At 35.5% G+C, this 16,774-nt stretch overlaps 1 protein-coding gene and 1 pseudogene across 1 annotated transcript; one reads left to right on the top strand and one right to left on the bottom strand.

Annotated features, from left to right (window-relative positions):
* Positions 1 to 4,836: 4,836 nt before the first annotated feature.
* LOC143539474 (uncharacterized) lies at positions 4,837 to 5,736 on the top strand. The gene has a single exon (XM_077032803.1). It carries the CDS (start codon positions 4,837 to 4,839, stop codon positions 5,734 to 5,736), a length of 900 nt encoding a protein of 299 aa, XP_076888918.1.
* Positions 5,737 to 14,280: 8,544 nt separating this feature from the next.
* LOC143539178 (protein C2-DOMAIN ABA-RELATED 4 pseudogene) lies at positions 14,281 to 15,939 on the bottom strand (annotated as a pseudogene).
* Between the last annotated feature and the right edge of the window lie 835 nt (positions 15,940 to 16,774).

Below are 16,774 nucleotides of genomic sequence, written 5' to 3'. Positions count from 1 at the left end.
AATCCTCGATTCCCAACACCGCCTCGTTCGCTGACTCCTCCCCAAGACCCGACACCTCCCCATTCTCCGCATAAGGCCAAAAAAGGAACCATTGATGTCATCCATTGTTGACATTCACAAATGGCTTTCTAGATTCCAAAAGCAGCACCCTAAGTCTTTTAGCTTTGCAAAGACACCAATTGACGCACATAATTGGATTTCTGACAGAGAGAATATTTTTGAAGTTTTGGGTGCCAATGATGAGTTCAAAACGAGATTGGATGCTTATAAGCTTGAGGATAACTTAAGGTCTTGGTGGAGTTCTTTTAAGCATGCTAGAGGAGGTGATAAGTTTGTTGCTGCCATGGGATAATTTTAAAGCTTTGTTCTTCCAACAGTTCTTCCCAATCGCTTTTAGGGAGGAATACATCCGTGAGTTTGCTTCCATTAAACAAAGGGAAGACAAACCAATGACTGAATTCATGGAACATTTCACAATATTGACCAGTTTTGCTGGACCTATCGGAACTCCAAAAGAAGTGGCAGGGAAATTGAAATGGGTATTATGTGAAAGGATTAAGTGGCTTATTGTAAACCAAGAGTTGACATTACTAAAGTGGCAAATGCAGTCTCAAACGTAGAGATTGCAAACAAATCTATGAAGCTTCAGTAAGACGGGAACCTCTTAAAGAATCTTGCTATGAATGTTGGGCAAACTTCCACCTAAACTCCATATTCTACCAGTCACAAATCGAACTCAAACCGTAACTCTAATAACCAGAATGCAAGTTCTTTTCGGTATTCGCGTAATGATAGGGCCGTTGTTCCACAAATTCGAGACCCATTTCCGCCTTGCAAAACTTGCAGGAAGATTCATCCAGGTTTATGCCTCAAACTCACCAGAGGATGTTATAAATGTAAACAACCTGGACACTTGATTCAGGATTGTCCATTCATAGAGAAAACCAATGGAAAGAATATTGTGAAACCTGCTACCGGCGCAAATGCCATACCATATACTGCCAGCGGAAGGGTGTTCACCCTAACTGCCGACAACAAACCAACATCGCTTGCAGAAAAATATAAGCATCATGGCTGATGATATTGGTTGACAACCGTGAAGGATTGAAGCATTTTCTTAGTTGCACTTCTTGTCGTTTAATTCTCAAGACTTTGTGTTTTCTATATTTGAATCTTTTCATAGCTGAATGAACCTCATTTTGTTCTTCTTAATAAGAATCCATTTTGTCTATGATTTGGTATTTGAGGATCAATATATAATTTTGTTAAATTTTGGGACAAAAAATCTTTTAGTGGATAATAATTGTAATATCCCGGTCATGTCAAAAACCTAAAATTTAATGTTTCATGAGTTATTTAATATCGAAAACGTTTTTAGGTTACGAAATTTAATTGTTGAATTAGGGTTTTAATGCTATTGTAAAGTGTTCAAAGTTTGGGGGCCAGAATGAAACTTCCACTCTAATTTGCATTTCATGAACGTATCTTCATTCTTATTATCCAACGAGAATTCCGGGCTTTTCATTTTCCGACGAACTCGAATCAAACCCAAATCAAGCCAATAAACTTTCTAACTCGTACGCAAAACGTGATTCTCAAATCCCGTGTTTATAACTGTCAATAATCGAGTTAATACGGGATATAATCATAGAACCCAAATATTTTTTAGATTCATCGACTTGAGCTACACGTTGGAAAACCCTATAAGGACATACAGGTCCGCTCATTTGTAACACGCCTCAGCTGCTACCCCTTTCCCTCACCCGAAATCGCCCTCAGTCATTGAGTTAAACCACCGCCGCCGTCGCCGCTTGTAACATCCTAAAATTTTAATGATGAATAAAAGAAGTTATGTTTAGTGATTTCGCGTAATTAATTAATATCGGGTAAGGAGCGGGTCTTGGACTTGGATTAATTGAGATGGGTTAAATGAGAATGGGATTTCAGGGATATAAATACCACCAAAACCCCAAAGTATCTTCATTTCCATCATTTTCCTAAAAACACTCCAAAACATACACACCATCTACAACCGCCGGCGGCAGCCGAGGAGAGGGAGAGCGAGGTCCGAGAGAGAGAGAGAGCGGTTGGTTGTGATTAAGAAAGTAAACGAGATCCAAACAAGCCCAAAAAGGTATGATTCTTGATCTTTGAAGTTTAAAGATCCAAGCTTTTTAGTGTATAAACGACCAAAAATGGTCGGGTAGCGTAGTGGGTGATATTGAACCATAGCAAGGGTGTTAAAATCGCTCGAAATGTCGATCAGAAACTAAAACAGTGGCTGTCTGGGCAACTTCGCCTTCATCTGGGCAACTTCGCCTTCAAAGCGACGAACTTCGCCTGCAAGCTAAGTTCGCCTGATGAACTTCGCCTGCAAGCTAAGTTCGCCTGATGGCAACTTCGCTGTAAAGTTAAGTTCGCCTAACTGGTAACTTCGCCTGAGGCCAAGTTCGCCTGATGACAACTTCGCCTGAAGCCAAGTTCGCCTGATGGCAACTTCGCTGTAAAGTTAAGTTCGCCTAACTGGTAGCTTCGCCTGAGGCCAAGTTCGCCTGATGACAACTTCGCCTGAAGCCAAGTTCGCCTGATGGCAACTTCGCTGTAAAGCTAAGTTCGCCTAGCTGGTAACTTCGCCTAAAGCTAAGTTCGCCTAAGGTTAACTTCGCCTAAAGTCAAGTTCGATTAGAAAATAAATTAAAAATCTAATGAAAAATGTGTTAAGACAGTTAATGGAAATAAAATTTTTCCAAGCTGACCTGGCAGCTCGACCCCAGCCAGGGGCTCTGCCCCTTGGACCCTGCTAGGGGCTGCCGCCCCTAGACCCCGCTGCCATGGGCGCTGCCCCCGGACCCCCGTTCGTTGTGGGTAGTAATTAAGACTAGAAAGATGTTATAAGTAGTGATAGTTAAATTGATATGTATACTTGTTATACAGTCAGCCGTGCACAACTGAAGAAAGGGATTACGATCAACGGAGAACGTAACCGTGTTCAGGTGAGTTTCTAGCCCCATTTATGTGTTACGTTTTCGGGGCTGTGTGCATACTCAATATGTTTGTTAATACACTTATCCTAAGAGATAAGTGTATGCCTTATGTGGATAATGTGAAATGTATGAATGATTGCTTGATAGTACGTGAACGATCTTCGGATATTGCACGTACTGTCAGGTTGTAACGCTATGTATAAGGTAAGTATGTTATGTATGTTTATGTGTATGAACATGATAGAGATAATAGAAGAAAGAAATGATAATGTATGGTTACGAAAATGGTACCGAGCCCTAATAATACTCGAGGTATGATGTATGGTTGTATGGTTACGAAAAGGGTACCGAGCCCTACTAATACTCGAGGTAAGATGTATGGTTGTATGGTAACGAAGAGGGAATCGAACCCTTCTAATATTCGAAAACTAGGGACCAGACCCTTATAATATCTGTGATGATAGGGACCAGACCCTTATAATATCTGTGATGTTAGGGAATCGAACCCTTCTAATATTCGAAAACTAGGGACCAGACCCTTATAATATCTGTGATGATAGGGACCAGACCCTTATAATATCTGTAATGTTAGGGAATCGAGCCCTTCTAATATTCGAAAACTAGGGACCAGACCCTTATAATATCTGTGAGGTTATAGGGCGAAAGGCTCTTTAGAAAGTATGATTATGTATGTAAGGAAAGTATGAAGGTAAAAATGAACGTATGATTATGTATGTAAAGAAAGTATGAAAGTAAAAATGAAAGTAAAAGCACTTCGGTGTATATGAAAGAAAGTTAAGAGATTAAGTATGAAAGGTAAGAATGTATTGTATGATTATGTGATTAACTAGAACTCACTAAGCGTAGCTGACTTTTAGTATGCACGCAGGTGAGTAGGATGAGGCAGCTCGCTTGAGGAGACACATGGCACTGAACAAGAATCTGGCATCTGAAGACTTATGATGTTTTAATTTTAATGCTTTAATGTTGAAAGACAAAGGATGTTTTGAGACAAGTTATGAATTATGTAAAGTTTTATGAAAGTTTTATATTCCGCGTAAATATTTTAATTAACTCTGATATTTAGAACTGTGTTTATGAGTAAATCCAACACGAAAGTAGGGCTACCGGTAACGGGGCCTTACACCGCTCATTTTGTGAGCGCATATGTGTGAAGCACATATGTTTTGATCATCAAAATATGCGCCGCCTTTATTATGCGGCGCATATATCATACACCACAACATATGCGCCGCATATGTTGTTGTATATATACTTTGTTTGTTTCATTTGTAAGTAATTTTTTATTTTGGAGCAATAAAATTCTCTCTCTTCTTCTTTTCATTTTCTTTTTGTGTTATCGTCTTTGTGCGATTACATGGTATCAGAGTATGGATATTAAGGCCTGCTCTTCGTTTTGAACCGGATTTTTTAATCTTTTCTCCGGTTTTCTCTTTTATTCCGTTGTTTTCTCTTGTTTCTTGATCTTTTGATCATATTCTCCATCTTGTTCTTCTATTTCAACTGGTTTTCATCTTGTACCTTCCATTAAATGTGTTTTTTTCATCTCTTTTTCATAATTTTCAGAGTTTTCACCGTTAAAATTTTCTCTAAATCTCTCGGATTGCTCTTTTCTTGTTCCTAAACCTTTTCTCAAGGAGATTTTCTTTTTCATTTTCATCAATTTTTGATCAGTTCTTCTTTCTTGAACATATAAGCCGCATAAGTCGCGCATAAGTCTTCTAATCACTTATACGTCGCATATATTCTGTGGCGCATAAGTGCCTTTCAAGCTTGATCAGCACATAAGATCTTTTCTATCGTTTTAGTTCGTTTTTCCGTGCTCTCCTAAATGGAAATCCCTCACATTACCATTGATTCTTCAAATCCTCTTTATCTTCATCCGTCTGATCACCCTGGCATGATTCTGGTCTCAAAATTATTCGACAGAAATGGTTATGGAGCTTGGAAACGAGCAATGTCTATTGCTCTTTCTGCTAAGAACAAACTCGGGTTCATTAATAACACTGTCCCTATGCCAGCTAATCAAACACATCTTGCCCTATGGCAAAGGTGCAATGATATGGTGATATCTTGGATTCTCAACACTCTTAATCATGATGTTTGTGATAGTGTTTTGTATGCAGAAGCAACTCAAAATCTTTGGAATGAGCTTAACTCTAGATATGGCCAAGTAAGCGGTGCTAGAGTTTATCAACTTCAAAAGAATCTCTATCAAATCTCCCAAGAAAGTAGTGATATTGCTACTTATTTTGCTAAAATGAAATCCAATTGGGACGAATTGAATGTTGTCAACTCCATTCCTTCTAGCATGTGTGGGGCTGCTCATGCCTTTGCCAAAAGAAAGGAGGATCAAAGGCTAATTCAGTTCCTTGTTGGACTGAATCCAAGCTATGACATGATCAGAAGCAATATTCTGATGACCCAACCCTTTCCTTCTATCGATTATGCTTATGGGATCTTGATACAAGATGACAAACAGAAGGAAATTCACGCCACCACCATTGATTTCACCGCATCCTCTGCTTCTATGCATGTTAATACTAGAGGACCTGTTAGTGATGGAACTGGAGAAAATAAAAGAAATTTAGTGTGTACTCACTGTAAACGGAATGGGCATTCACTGAGCAAATGTTATAAGTTGATTGGATTTCCAAAAGATTTCAAATTCAATAAAGGAAAGAAGTTTGCTAACCTTGCTAAGGATCAAGGAAAAGGTGATCACAATTAGTCTGATCAGCAAGGAATCACTCAGCAACAGTATAATGACTTGATGGTTTTGTTGCAGCAAAACAAACTTCAACCTGGGCCCTCTAATACTTATGCTGCTGCTACCAACGCTACAACCATCAATCATGACTCTTACCAAGGCATAATGTCTTGCAATTCTTCCAAATTTTCTTCCAAATGGATCATTGACACTGGTGCAAATGATCATATGTGTCATGATCGAAATTTGTTTTCAAGCGTTTCTTTTCTACAAAATCCTATTTTTATCACTCTTCTTAATGGCATCAGTGTTACTATTCATCAGTATGGGATTGTTCCTTTTACTGATAAACTTTCTTTGTCCAAAGTTCTTTTAGTACCACATTTTAGAAATAATCTTCTTTCTATTTCAAGATTATGTTCTAACACTGATGGTACCATTCTTTTCTCTAAAAACAATTGTGTTTTGCAGGCCCCTTTTCTGAAGAGCCCTTTTGTTCTTGGTGAAATGCTAAATGGTCTTTATCTTCTTGAAGCAACCAAGAATTTTGCTGATTGTTCTTTTCTTTTCAATAAAGCTTGTAATTCTGTTGTTACCGTTGAAACTTGGCATAATCGTCTAGGGCATTTGCCAGTTTACAAATTGAAACAATTACCTTTCATTTCTACTACTTCTTTCAAATCTATTGATCATTGTGATATTTGTCCTAAGGCAAGACAACATAAATTGCCATTTCCAATTAGCTCTACCTCAACTAGCAAAATTTTTGAGCTGATTCATATTGATGTTTGGGAGCCTTATCATACAGCTACTTATAATGGTTTTAGATATTTTTTAACCATTGTGGATGATTATAGCAGAGCCACTTGGACACATTTGCTTATCACTAAAAGAAATGTGTTTCCCATTCTTTAATCTTTCATTGAAATGGTTAGCAATCAATTTGGAACCACGGTAAAATGCATTCGGTGTGATAATGCTTTTGAACTAGGTACTGGATTAGTTCAACATGCTTAATTATTGAGTAAAGGCATTATTCATCAGACTACTTATGTCGCTGTCCCTCAACAAAATGGTATTGTTGAATGAAAACATAAACATTTGCTTGAGACCTCTAGAGCTCTAATGTTTCAATCTAAACTTCCTGTTCAGTTTTGGGGTGATTGTGTTTTAACTGCAACACATTTGATCAATCGATTTCCCATTGAAATTCTTAACAATAAAACCCCATATGAGGTTTTAACAGGAAGACTTCCCTCTTATGCTCACATGAAGTCTTTTAGTTGTCTTGCTTACGCTTCCACTTTGAATCATGGACACAAAAAATTCAAACCAAGGGTTATTCCTTGTGTTTCTGGGATATCCTCTTGGTAAAAAGGCTTATAGATTATATGATCTTGACACAAATAAGGTCATCATATCAAGAGATGTTGTTTTCTTTGAAGCTTTATTCCCTTCAATCACCAAATCTAAAGACAGTTTTGTTTTTCCATCTATTGACATCATCAATCAGTTTTTTGATGATCCTTCTCCTGCTTCCGTTTCTAATCCTATTCCCGATTCCATTCCTCATTCTTCTACCGCTTCTGATACTCCTATTCCTCCTTATAATGATCCTTCTGTTAGAAGGTTATCCAGAACTTCTGTTCCCCTTTCTTATTTGAATGATTATGTCTGTCATCACTCTGATTCTTCTCACCATTGCTTTCGTATTGTTAATAATTCAAACTCCTCTTCTGTGTATTGTCCTTCTTCTCAACTCCTTCCTTACAGTCAATCTCTCACCACAGCAATATCTAATTTACATGAGCCCACTTCGTATAAAGAAGCCGCAACTATTCCTACCTGGCAAGATGCCATGAAAGCAGAGTTTCAGGCTCTTGAAATACTAATACTTGGGAAGAAGACCTTTGAAAGCAAATGGGTGTTTAAAGTCAAACACCGAGCAGATGGCACGGTTGAACGTTGTAAAGCACGATTGGTGGTAAGAGGAGATACTCAAAAGGAGGGGATTGATTATAATGAAACTTTTTCTCCTTTTGCTAAAATGACCACCATTCAAAGTCTTGTGCTACTGCTACCAAACGAAGTTGGCCACCTTTTCAACTTGATGTTAATAATGCTTTTCTTAATGGAGATTTAGATGAAGACATTTATATGCTACCACCGCCTAGTATGGAGCTTCCAAATCATCAAGTGCTTAAACTTCAGAAATCCTTATATGGTTTAAAACAGGCTTCTCGACAATGGTATGGAAAATTGTCATCCACTTTGAAGACAAAAGGGTATATGAGTTCTCAGAATGATCACTCTTTATTTTCCAAATCCATGGGCTCCTCTGTCGTTTATGTCATTGTATATGTTGATGACATTTTGGTAACCGGAAACAATTTGGAAGAGATCAATGATCTTAAATCTTTTCTGGATTCTTCTTTCAAGATTAAAGATCTGGGGACACTCAAATATTTTTTGAGGATGGAGGTTATTTATACAACTAAAGGTGTTATCATGTGTCAATGTAAATTTGCCAAAGACATGCTTTCAGAATTTGACACTTTCAATCTCCCTATCACCAGTTCTGCATTAACTCATCATTTACAGCTAAAAGCTCATGAAGGTCTTGCTATTGTTGAACCTTTACAATACAGGAAACTTGTTTGTAAACTCAATTATCTTACTCACACAAGACCTAATATTGCTTTTGTTGTTCGGTTTTTAAGTCAGTTTATGCAAGATCCACGGCTCCCACATTGGATGGCTGCTCTTCACACTCTTTCTTATGTCAAAGGAACTGTATCTCAAGGACTATTTTTTAACAATAATCCTTTTTTTTGACTTAGGAGCTTTCTATGATTCAGATTGGGTGGCTTTTCCCAATACTTGACGATTGGTCAGTGGGTTTTATATTTCTCTCGGAGCTTCTCCAATCTCTTGGAAATCCAAGAAACAACCCACTGTTTCTTTAAGTTCTGCTGAAGCTAAGTATCGATCGCTTCGCCGTGTTACTGCTGAGCTTGCATGGTTAACAAGACTTCTTACTGAGTTTCATGTCCCTGATATCACTCCGGGTAACCTCAAATGTGATAGTCAAGCTGCAATTTATATTGCCAAGAACCCTGTCTTCCATGAGCGAACCAAGCATATAGAGATTGATTGCCATTTTGTTCGCGAGAAATTACAAGAAGGTCTCGTCAATCTGATACATACGAAGACAATGGACCAGCTTGCCTATCTATTTACTAAGAGCTTACCAGGACCTTATTTTCATGAGCTTTTGCACAAGTTGGGGTTTTCTCAACCTCTAACTTAAGGGGGAAGGGTGTAAGCGCATATGTTGTATATATACTTTGTTTGTTTCATTTGTATGTAATTTTTTATTCTGGAGCGATTAAATTCTCTCTTCTTCTTTTCATTTTCTTTTCGTGTTATCGTCTTTGTACGATTACACATTCTCCGGCCAAGCTCTGCATGCCATCTGTTCGAGCACCTATCGAGGTAAATATTTATATGATTCTGCTCATTTTCGTATACATAATAAAAGCGCTAATTTCTTTACTATTAATGGCAATTCCAATGCGAATTTTATAACTGAAATTATGTTATACGAGGCTACTGTGTTTTTGAAGATGATAATATGTTAATCACTTAATATGCATTCCTTTTATCTCCCCTATTTTTCTTTTTCTTTTTTATTATTATTATTATTATTATTATTATTAAATTACTTCATAAAATCCCTGAGTGAAATCAAGTAGCTTCTGAGTTGTCAGTTTGGGATTGAACTATAAATTCATTTATTTATTTACAACAAAGTATTAATACAGTTTTTATTAAATAGACATGTGTGAATTTAGTGAATTTTCTTTTAACGATGAGATTATAAAAAGAAAGGGAATTAAGCTCTTTATTTCGAAAATATTATAGGCTTTTATCGCAATATTTACTTCTCGCTCAAGGATTCTTTATTTCATCTATCGCTACTTGTCATTCAGGTTTAGACTTCTTAACAACTTATGTGTACAGATTGGGTTTCCATTACTTCGTAATATGGAATTTTAATTTGTATTTTAAATTGCTTATGTGAACAGAGTGTATTTATTGTATATATAAATAGTTATATATAGATCTATTGATTTATGGACGCATTGAACAAGATTGCGTCGCACCAAAAGGTGACGTGCTGAAAAGTGATTGCGAAGCACCGAAAGGTGACGCGTTGAAAAAGCGTATGTGACCAAGTGAATATGTTTATTTGTGTTTATTTTTACCAAGTGAATGTGAATTATTGAATGTGTATGTATATATATTGATTGATAGCTATTTAATAGGGCATTGCATTATTGATATGGTTGTTTTTGTGAGTAAATTTTACTCAGACGTGCATATTTTTTTATGTGTATGTCAGGTAGCAGGGCTATCGGGAAGGATTTGATCGATGGCTCAAGAGAAAAACTTAAGGATCAAGAATTTCATAAAAAGAATGATTAAATTATGTTTTATATTCAATTTTTGTATTTATTTTTTAAAAAAATGTAATGTTTTATCATTAATGAAAATGGTACATTAAATTCTGACCTTTTACAGGTGTCACGTCAGCGCTAGAGTGGGCAGGGTGTTACGGATGACTTTTAACAGATTATTATACCATAATATAATTGTGCGGAAGGTCACAATCACATGTATGAGAAGGTATTTACATTTTACAGCATGGATGATTTAAATGTCACTGTGTGGAAACAGCTGAAAAGGAGTTTTTCAAACACGAATGAAAGGGTTCAGATCTTTGGAAAAAATATATGTATATATTTAGAGATTGGAAAGAATTTTCAATGGAGTTCCAAGAGAAATGGTTCCACACTTCCACTGAATGAATAAGAAGTGATTTTTTTCATTTGTGGTGGTTAAGCATTTACAAATTGGACCAGATGCGTGGCACTCTCTCCATGCGGCGTTTCTACATCAAGATGACCAAAAGACCAATCATGACCAATCATTTACTTCTCCATAGGCCTGTAAATGATCCGAACGTTTGTGAAATATTCGTAAATCGTTCGGCGGAAAATTCGTTTATGTTCGTTTATTTAATAAGCGAACGAACATGAACAAAAAATTTGTGTTCATTTAATTAAACGAACGAACATTAACACATTTTCCGTTCATTCATTTATGTTCATGAACGTTCGTTTATGTTTGTTTATGTCTATTTATTTACGTTAGTTTATGTATTAATAGAAAACAATTAAATATTATCTTGATAAGTCATCTATTTAAAGGTTTTATATTTGTTAATTTGTGTTCATTTAAGTTCGTTTACATTTGTTCATACATGTTCGTTTATCTTTGTTCAGTTATGTTTGTTTAGATTTTAAACAAACGAACACAAATATCTATTTTTAAATAAAAGAGCATGAACATAAATATTTGTTCGATTAAGTGTCCGTGTTCTTTTAAAGTTAAATGAACGTACACGAATATGCCCTTATTCATGTTCATTCGATTCGTTTACAGGCTTTCATTATTCACATTGATGAATACATCGGTCATAATCTCTAGGCTCTGTCAATTTTATTTGTGTTCGTGAACCGTTCGTGGACACATTAATTTCCTTAATGAACGAACACGAACATAAAATCTCGTTCAGTAAATGTTCGTGAACCGTTAGTGAACACATTATTTTCTTAACGAACGAACATGAACATGTAGGTCCCAACGCGGGTGGATCTAACAACTATTGTTGGATCAACCAAACCCGGTGCTAGCGGAATATCACATCGAATCACCTTTGGTCTCGGATCTTGAGTGTTATTTTCGGCTAAGGGAGGTGAGAGTGAGAGAGAGAGAACAAGAGAGAAAGATAAGAGTTTTTGGCAGAAGGATTCTTACTTCTCATGGCATGCTTCCTATTTATAGAAGAGTATGCATGAGAAGGTTTATATTTATTATGTGCCCAATGGGCTTGTTTACAATAGCCTCGGGTCCAAATACATACAAAATAGACTTTGCAAGCCCAACAACATATAAACCAATACAAAAGACTAAATATACAAAACAGGACCTAACAGAACAAGGCCTTGTTCGTGTTCGTGTTCGTTCGGTTCGTTTACAGCCCAGCCCTACTTCTCCAAGAGTATCAACACCAAATTTTAGCTCCAATAATGCTAGTCAAAACCTACAAGAAATGTTATAACTAAGAACCAAGTTCACAATAAGATGGCTTTCTTTTGTCACTTAAAAATGGCAAGTATGAGTAGCTCACGGTTTTCTCTCTTTTATGTGTCTCAAAACAATTTCCATTTTGATTTGTAGAGTTCACGGTTATAACAAAAAGTTCCAAACAAATATGTTTTATTTTTTATAAAGGAAATACTTTGGATCTGACATCGCATATTGATATAGTTAGTGGATCTTTTAAATAGTATATATTTAAAAGTCAACAAAAGAACCACTATGATTTCAAACATCCACTCACAGAAGAAAAACATTTTGGTGAGAGATCCATGTTCATTTTTCTTTTAAAGTTCTATCCTTTAACTTCTCCTTTTTTACGAATGTCATTTTGTGTCATGGAGTAGGTGAGAACCACTAACTTAGACACACTACTTGTCTCACATTTTAGAGACACAAGTACAAACATCTTTTACAGTTTTACTAACATCTCACACGACTCTTTTCCAGTTTTACTCCGTAGGTGCATTGGCAGTATCAATCTTTGTCAAAAGCAACTACTTGGGATACAAGGGGAGGGACCCCATATGGTTTTGCCAAAACTATCACGAGAGGGAGGAGAGTGATGTTGTGACTTGTGTGACCCATGGTTAAAACCGACTCTCATACATGAACTACCCGAATGAGTTCTTTTTTTTTTTGAATCGCAGAGGATCTCACTGCAAACCTACCCTTTTCAGGACTATGTCTAAGGTCGACTCCTCAATCATGAGATCATATCCCCTAATGCACGGAACCGGATGTAATCCGTAACTCTCACCCCCTGTCGGGTTCGAACCCTGGATTAAAACCCTGATTCATCCACCCAGATGTCCATAAAAATGACCCAAGTGGGAATCGAACATGCATCTCCACTGAGAAGAGCAGGGCAACTAACCACTTGACCAAATTCACATACGCCCAACTTAGTTTATCTATATATTAAATTTATATTTTTATATTATAAGCAAAAATAAATGCTATGTTATAAATTTTAAATATATTTTAATAGTTCAATAACATAATATACAATGCAATGATTATATAAAACTTGTCACAAGCATCAAATATATTACTCCATAAAATACATTATGTAAGAGCATTCTCAACTTATCCCTTAAAATTATGTGAGGGCATTTTGTAATTATAGAATGGGTTGTGAATGGTTGTGAGTGCAAATTATAATATGGAAAGAGAAAATGTATTGATTTTTTGTAAATTTAGAGAAACTTTGTTTGCTCTTATTTATTTTTTAATATTTGTTGAAATTGTTATGAGTAAATAAGAGAGAAAGATGTAATGATAAAGATATAACAAAAATATTATTTAACTAAATAGAAGAGAGAATTATAGTGTTTTTTAGTGTAATTATAAAGATGAAAATTGAAGGCAGACTGAGAATACTCTAAATGATTCATTTCGTATTATCATATCATACGATGATAATATAATTGACATAACATAAACGTTTAATTTGGACTTGGAGGGCTAAAAAAAAGAAGATATGTTTAATTGAGACTTTTAGATTGGGAAGATGATGGGTCAACCAAAAAGTAACGGGGCTAAATTTAAACCTTTAAGCACCGTCCTCGAATAAAATTCTTGACATTTAATCAAGGTTGAACATGATTAAAATCGAGTTTAGTCGTTTACTTGGATTTATTATTTAAATGCTAACATTTGGGATCATATGTAAATTATTTATATAGTTATGTCTTGGACATATAGTTCCATCTATAACATTGTCGGATCTTTACTATAATTTAGACAATATCTAAGGTTTGTTTTTGTTAATTTGTGATTCACCATTAGAGGAACGAGTTCTGATATCATTCTCTATTTGAAAAATATCTTTACTTTTCTTAAAGTGGGCTGTTTGGCCTTCCAACATATGTTACGGCTTTAAAAACTTTGATTCCGATAGTCTTGACTCTGTTTTTATTATATTTAATTATTTATGTTCGTGATCATTCGATTATATGACCTGAGAATTAGTTTATATATTGACTCATATTCTATTTCTCGTGTTTGTTATCATTCATGTGAAATATAAATTTGGAATTTAGAAACTATTATACATGATTGCATGCAATATAAATTTCTGCTTTATGCATTATAGATATTTATCCCCTCAAGCTTGAGGGGTTATGTTTTTAGTTTTCACTGCAAATACTCATTTACAACCTCGATGTAATCTTTGACTTATAATAGTAAATTATACGAGTCTGTTATGCATGTAAAATGAAACATGTCACTGAAACTCATTTACATTTACAACTTAACAATATCAAAATGAAACTAACTTATGTGTTTAAAGCAGTTAAAATTAAAGTGGTATAAAGTGGTATATTATTGTACCCCTTAAATCGTTGTAGATGGATCATGGATCCAATGTAGTTCGATTTCAACTTCACCACTTTCGACATTTTGTAATCGAAGAGAGAGTTGTTGAATAACCTCTTTGTCTTTCCATGTTATGCAACTTTCTTCAGCTAGACAATTTGTACTCGAAGATGCTATTCTTTTTAAAACGGTCCCGTTTGGATGCCTCTCTAGACGAGGCAACTTCAGTGAATCCATAAATGATTTATTTCAAATTCAGCATCTCCCATGGGGTCATCCTTTGATAGCATATCATGGTCATACACTGTCTGCACTCAAAACACATCATAAGTTAATTACTTTTTTTGTGTGATTTAAATATTAATAACAATGGGTAATTACAGTGATGGACTAACCTACTAGAGATGAGAAAAAGCCCGTACTCAACGTGAATACTTGAAGGGAAACATATGGGGCGGGTTAATTAGATGAGTATTTGGGTATGGGATTGATTAAAAAAAATATGCGGCTTCAGATAAAGGTATGTAACTAGGTGATACTCGACCTGATTATCTGAAACCGTATACCTGTTTTACCTTAGCCATACACCAAAAAGTCTCAATTTTTTTTTATTTTCCCTTAACTCTTGTCTAGTAATGTTTCATTCTAATATTTTTAATAATATTATTTATGTTTTGGTGTGTGAGTTGGCTAATTAAAGAAAACCAGACCTTTATTTTAATTTTTTGTTCATCTCTCACAACATTAGCATGTTGATAATGATGTTGGCATTAACATGACACAATCTCAATCTATATACATGTGTTGAGCACTTACAAGTTTGATTGGTAGATTAGCATCTTGTACGGAAAGTGTCAAGTCTTCATCCCAAACCGGATTGACATCTTTGTTGACAACTCGTGTCTTTTGTTTCTGGAGCAAATAATAGAATTTTAGGTCAATCAAGGAAAATGATCATATGGCATGAAGCGTGAGAAAGTGTGCATTTCATTAGCTATTGGATGAAATAACATTTTCAATTTAACTGTTGAATTCGTTTAATTAAACTAGTCAACCAGTACCCCCCATCACATTATTTATTAGTGAGAAATGGGTTGATGGACCACCAATCCGATTAATACGTTTACAACTTGATTATGACTCTTAAATCCGTCAACCCATTTCTCACGTATAAATAACTGGTTTCAATGAATTATTTTTGGGTTGCACAAGTTAAGTAATTCATGTTAGGCTTGATGCTTTTGATACATATCAATATATGGACCGTGTTCAATTCAGGTTGCACATTTTAAATTGGTATCCCGGTTAGATCCAACATATAAACACATTCCATGTCGTGTACCATTTGATGTAGTTAACTTTTAATTTGTTACGTCTTTAATGTACTTTACGTAGTTATAAATTGCATCTTTTTTACGATAAGAAAGGTAACTATATTCTTTTCGAATGCAATGACCGTAACATGAAAAGATTATGGAACTAGAAACAAAATACCTTATCACCGATCGTGATGACAACGTAAGGATCACTGTCTGTATAATCACGAACCGCAAGACTACGGCCTCTCTTGATTTTAACATTTAAAAGACCCGGAAAATTATCTTCTTCTGCTCCTCCTTTTCTGCTACCACGACGACAACCACCACCGCTACAACAACGTGCTTTTGGCGATGCCATTTCTGTCTTCCAAAACAACTCTTGTTTTCAGATTAATTTCCTGTTAATGAATGACATTGATTTATTGGTGTGGAGAATTGCATGGCTGGAAATTCTCCATCTCCAATGAACACGATTTTGAATGTTTAATAATATTTTGAGATCATTTCAAAATAAACTTTCATAGTTAATATAATGAAAGATTAGTGTTGGTAACCAATTTAAAAAAGGAATTTAATTAAAATACAAAGAGTTTTAATTACTTTTGCGACTTTAGTCAAAAAAAAGTTTTATTTTTGTATATGAACCATCAAGGTTTCTCATTCTCGCCAGTTACGTCCAAATCGTTAATTCCGTCAGGGTTTTAATGTTAAATTAGAGGTAAAACTGTCTTTTTATGTTAAGTCAGGATTATTTTTATCTTTTCATATATTTATTTATTTTTGTTATTTTAAACTCATTTTTACCCTAACTTCAATTCTACCTTCTTCCTCCGTTGGATCTGAAGAAACAAATCATCGATTTTTTTGCATAATGAGGGCTAGTTTTGCAAGCTTAATGTCCATCTTAGTGACAGGGAGTTTATATGATTCTAGACATGTCACAATGTGTAAGAGTGTTTGCAACTACGAGGCACACATCGCCAATCTTAGTGGCGGGGAGTCACTTTTCTTGCCATTAGAAATGACAATTGCTTTTATTTTAAATTTAAACTCGGACGGTGGTAAGAGTCAAGTGTTGTCGATCTTAAGCGTTGAAGCGGTACGTCCACGCGAATTCGGTTGATTTTGGTTACGTGCGTTATAAAATTATAAAAAATGAGATGGACCAACGGGGGTGATGTTGGTCGATAAAA

The sequence above is a fragment of the Bidens hawaiensis genome, unplaced genomic scaffold (assembly GCF_021521415.1).
Source record: "Bidens hawaiensis isolate Kalapana, Puna unplaced genomic scaffold, B.hawaiensis_p1.1 tig00000055_1, whole genome shotgun sequence".
Taxonomy (NCBI): domain Eukaryota; kingdom Viridiplantae; phylum Streptophyta; class Magnoliopsida; order Asterales; family Asteraceae; genus Bidens; species Bidens hawaiensis.
Note: the sequence above shows the minus strand (reverse complement) of the source record. Positions and strands in the feature narration are given on the sequence as shown.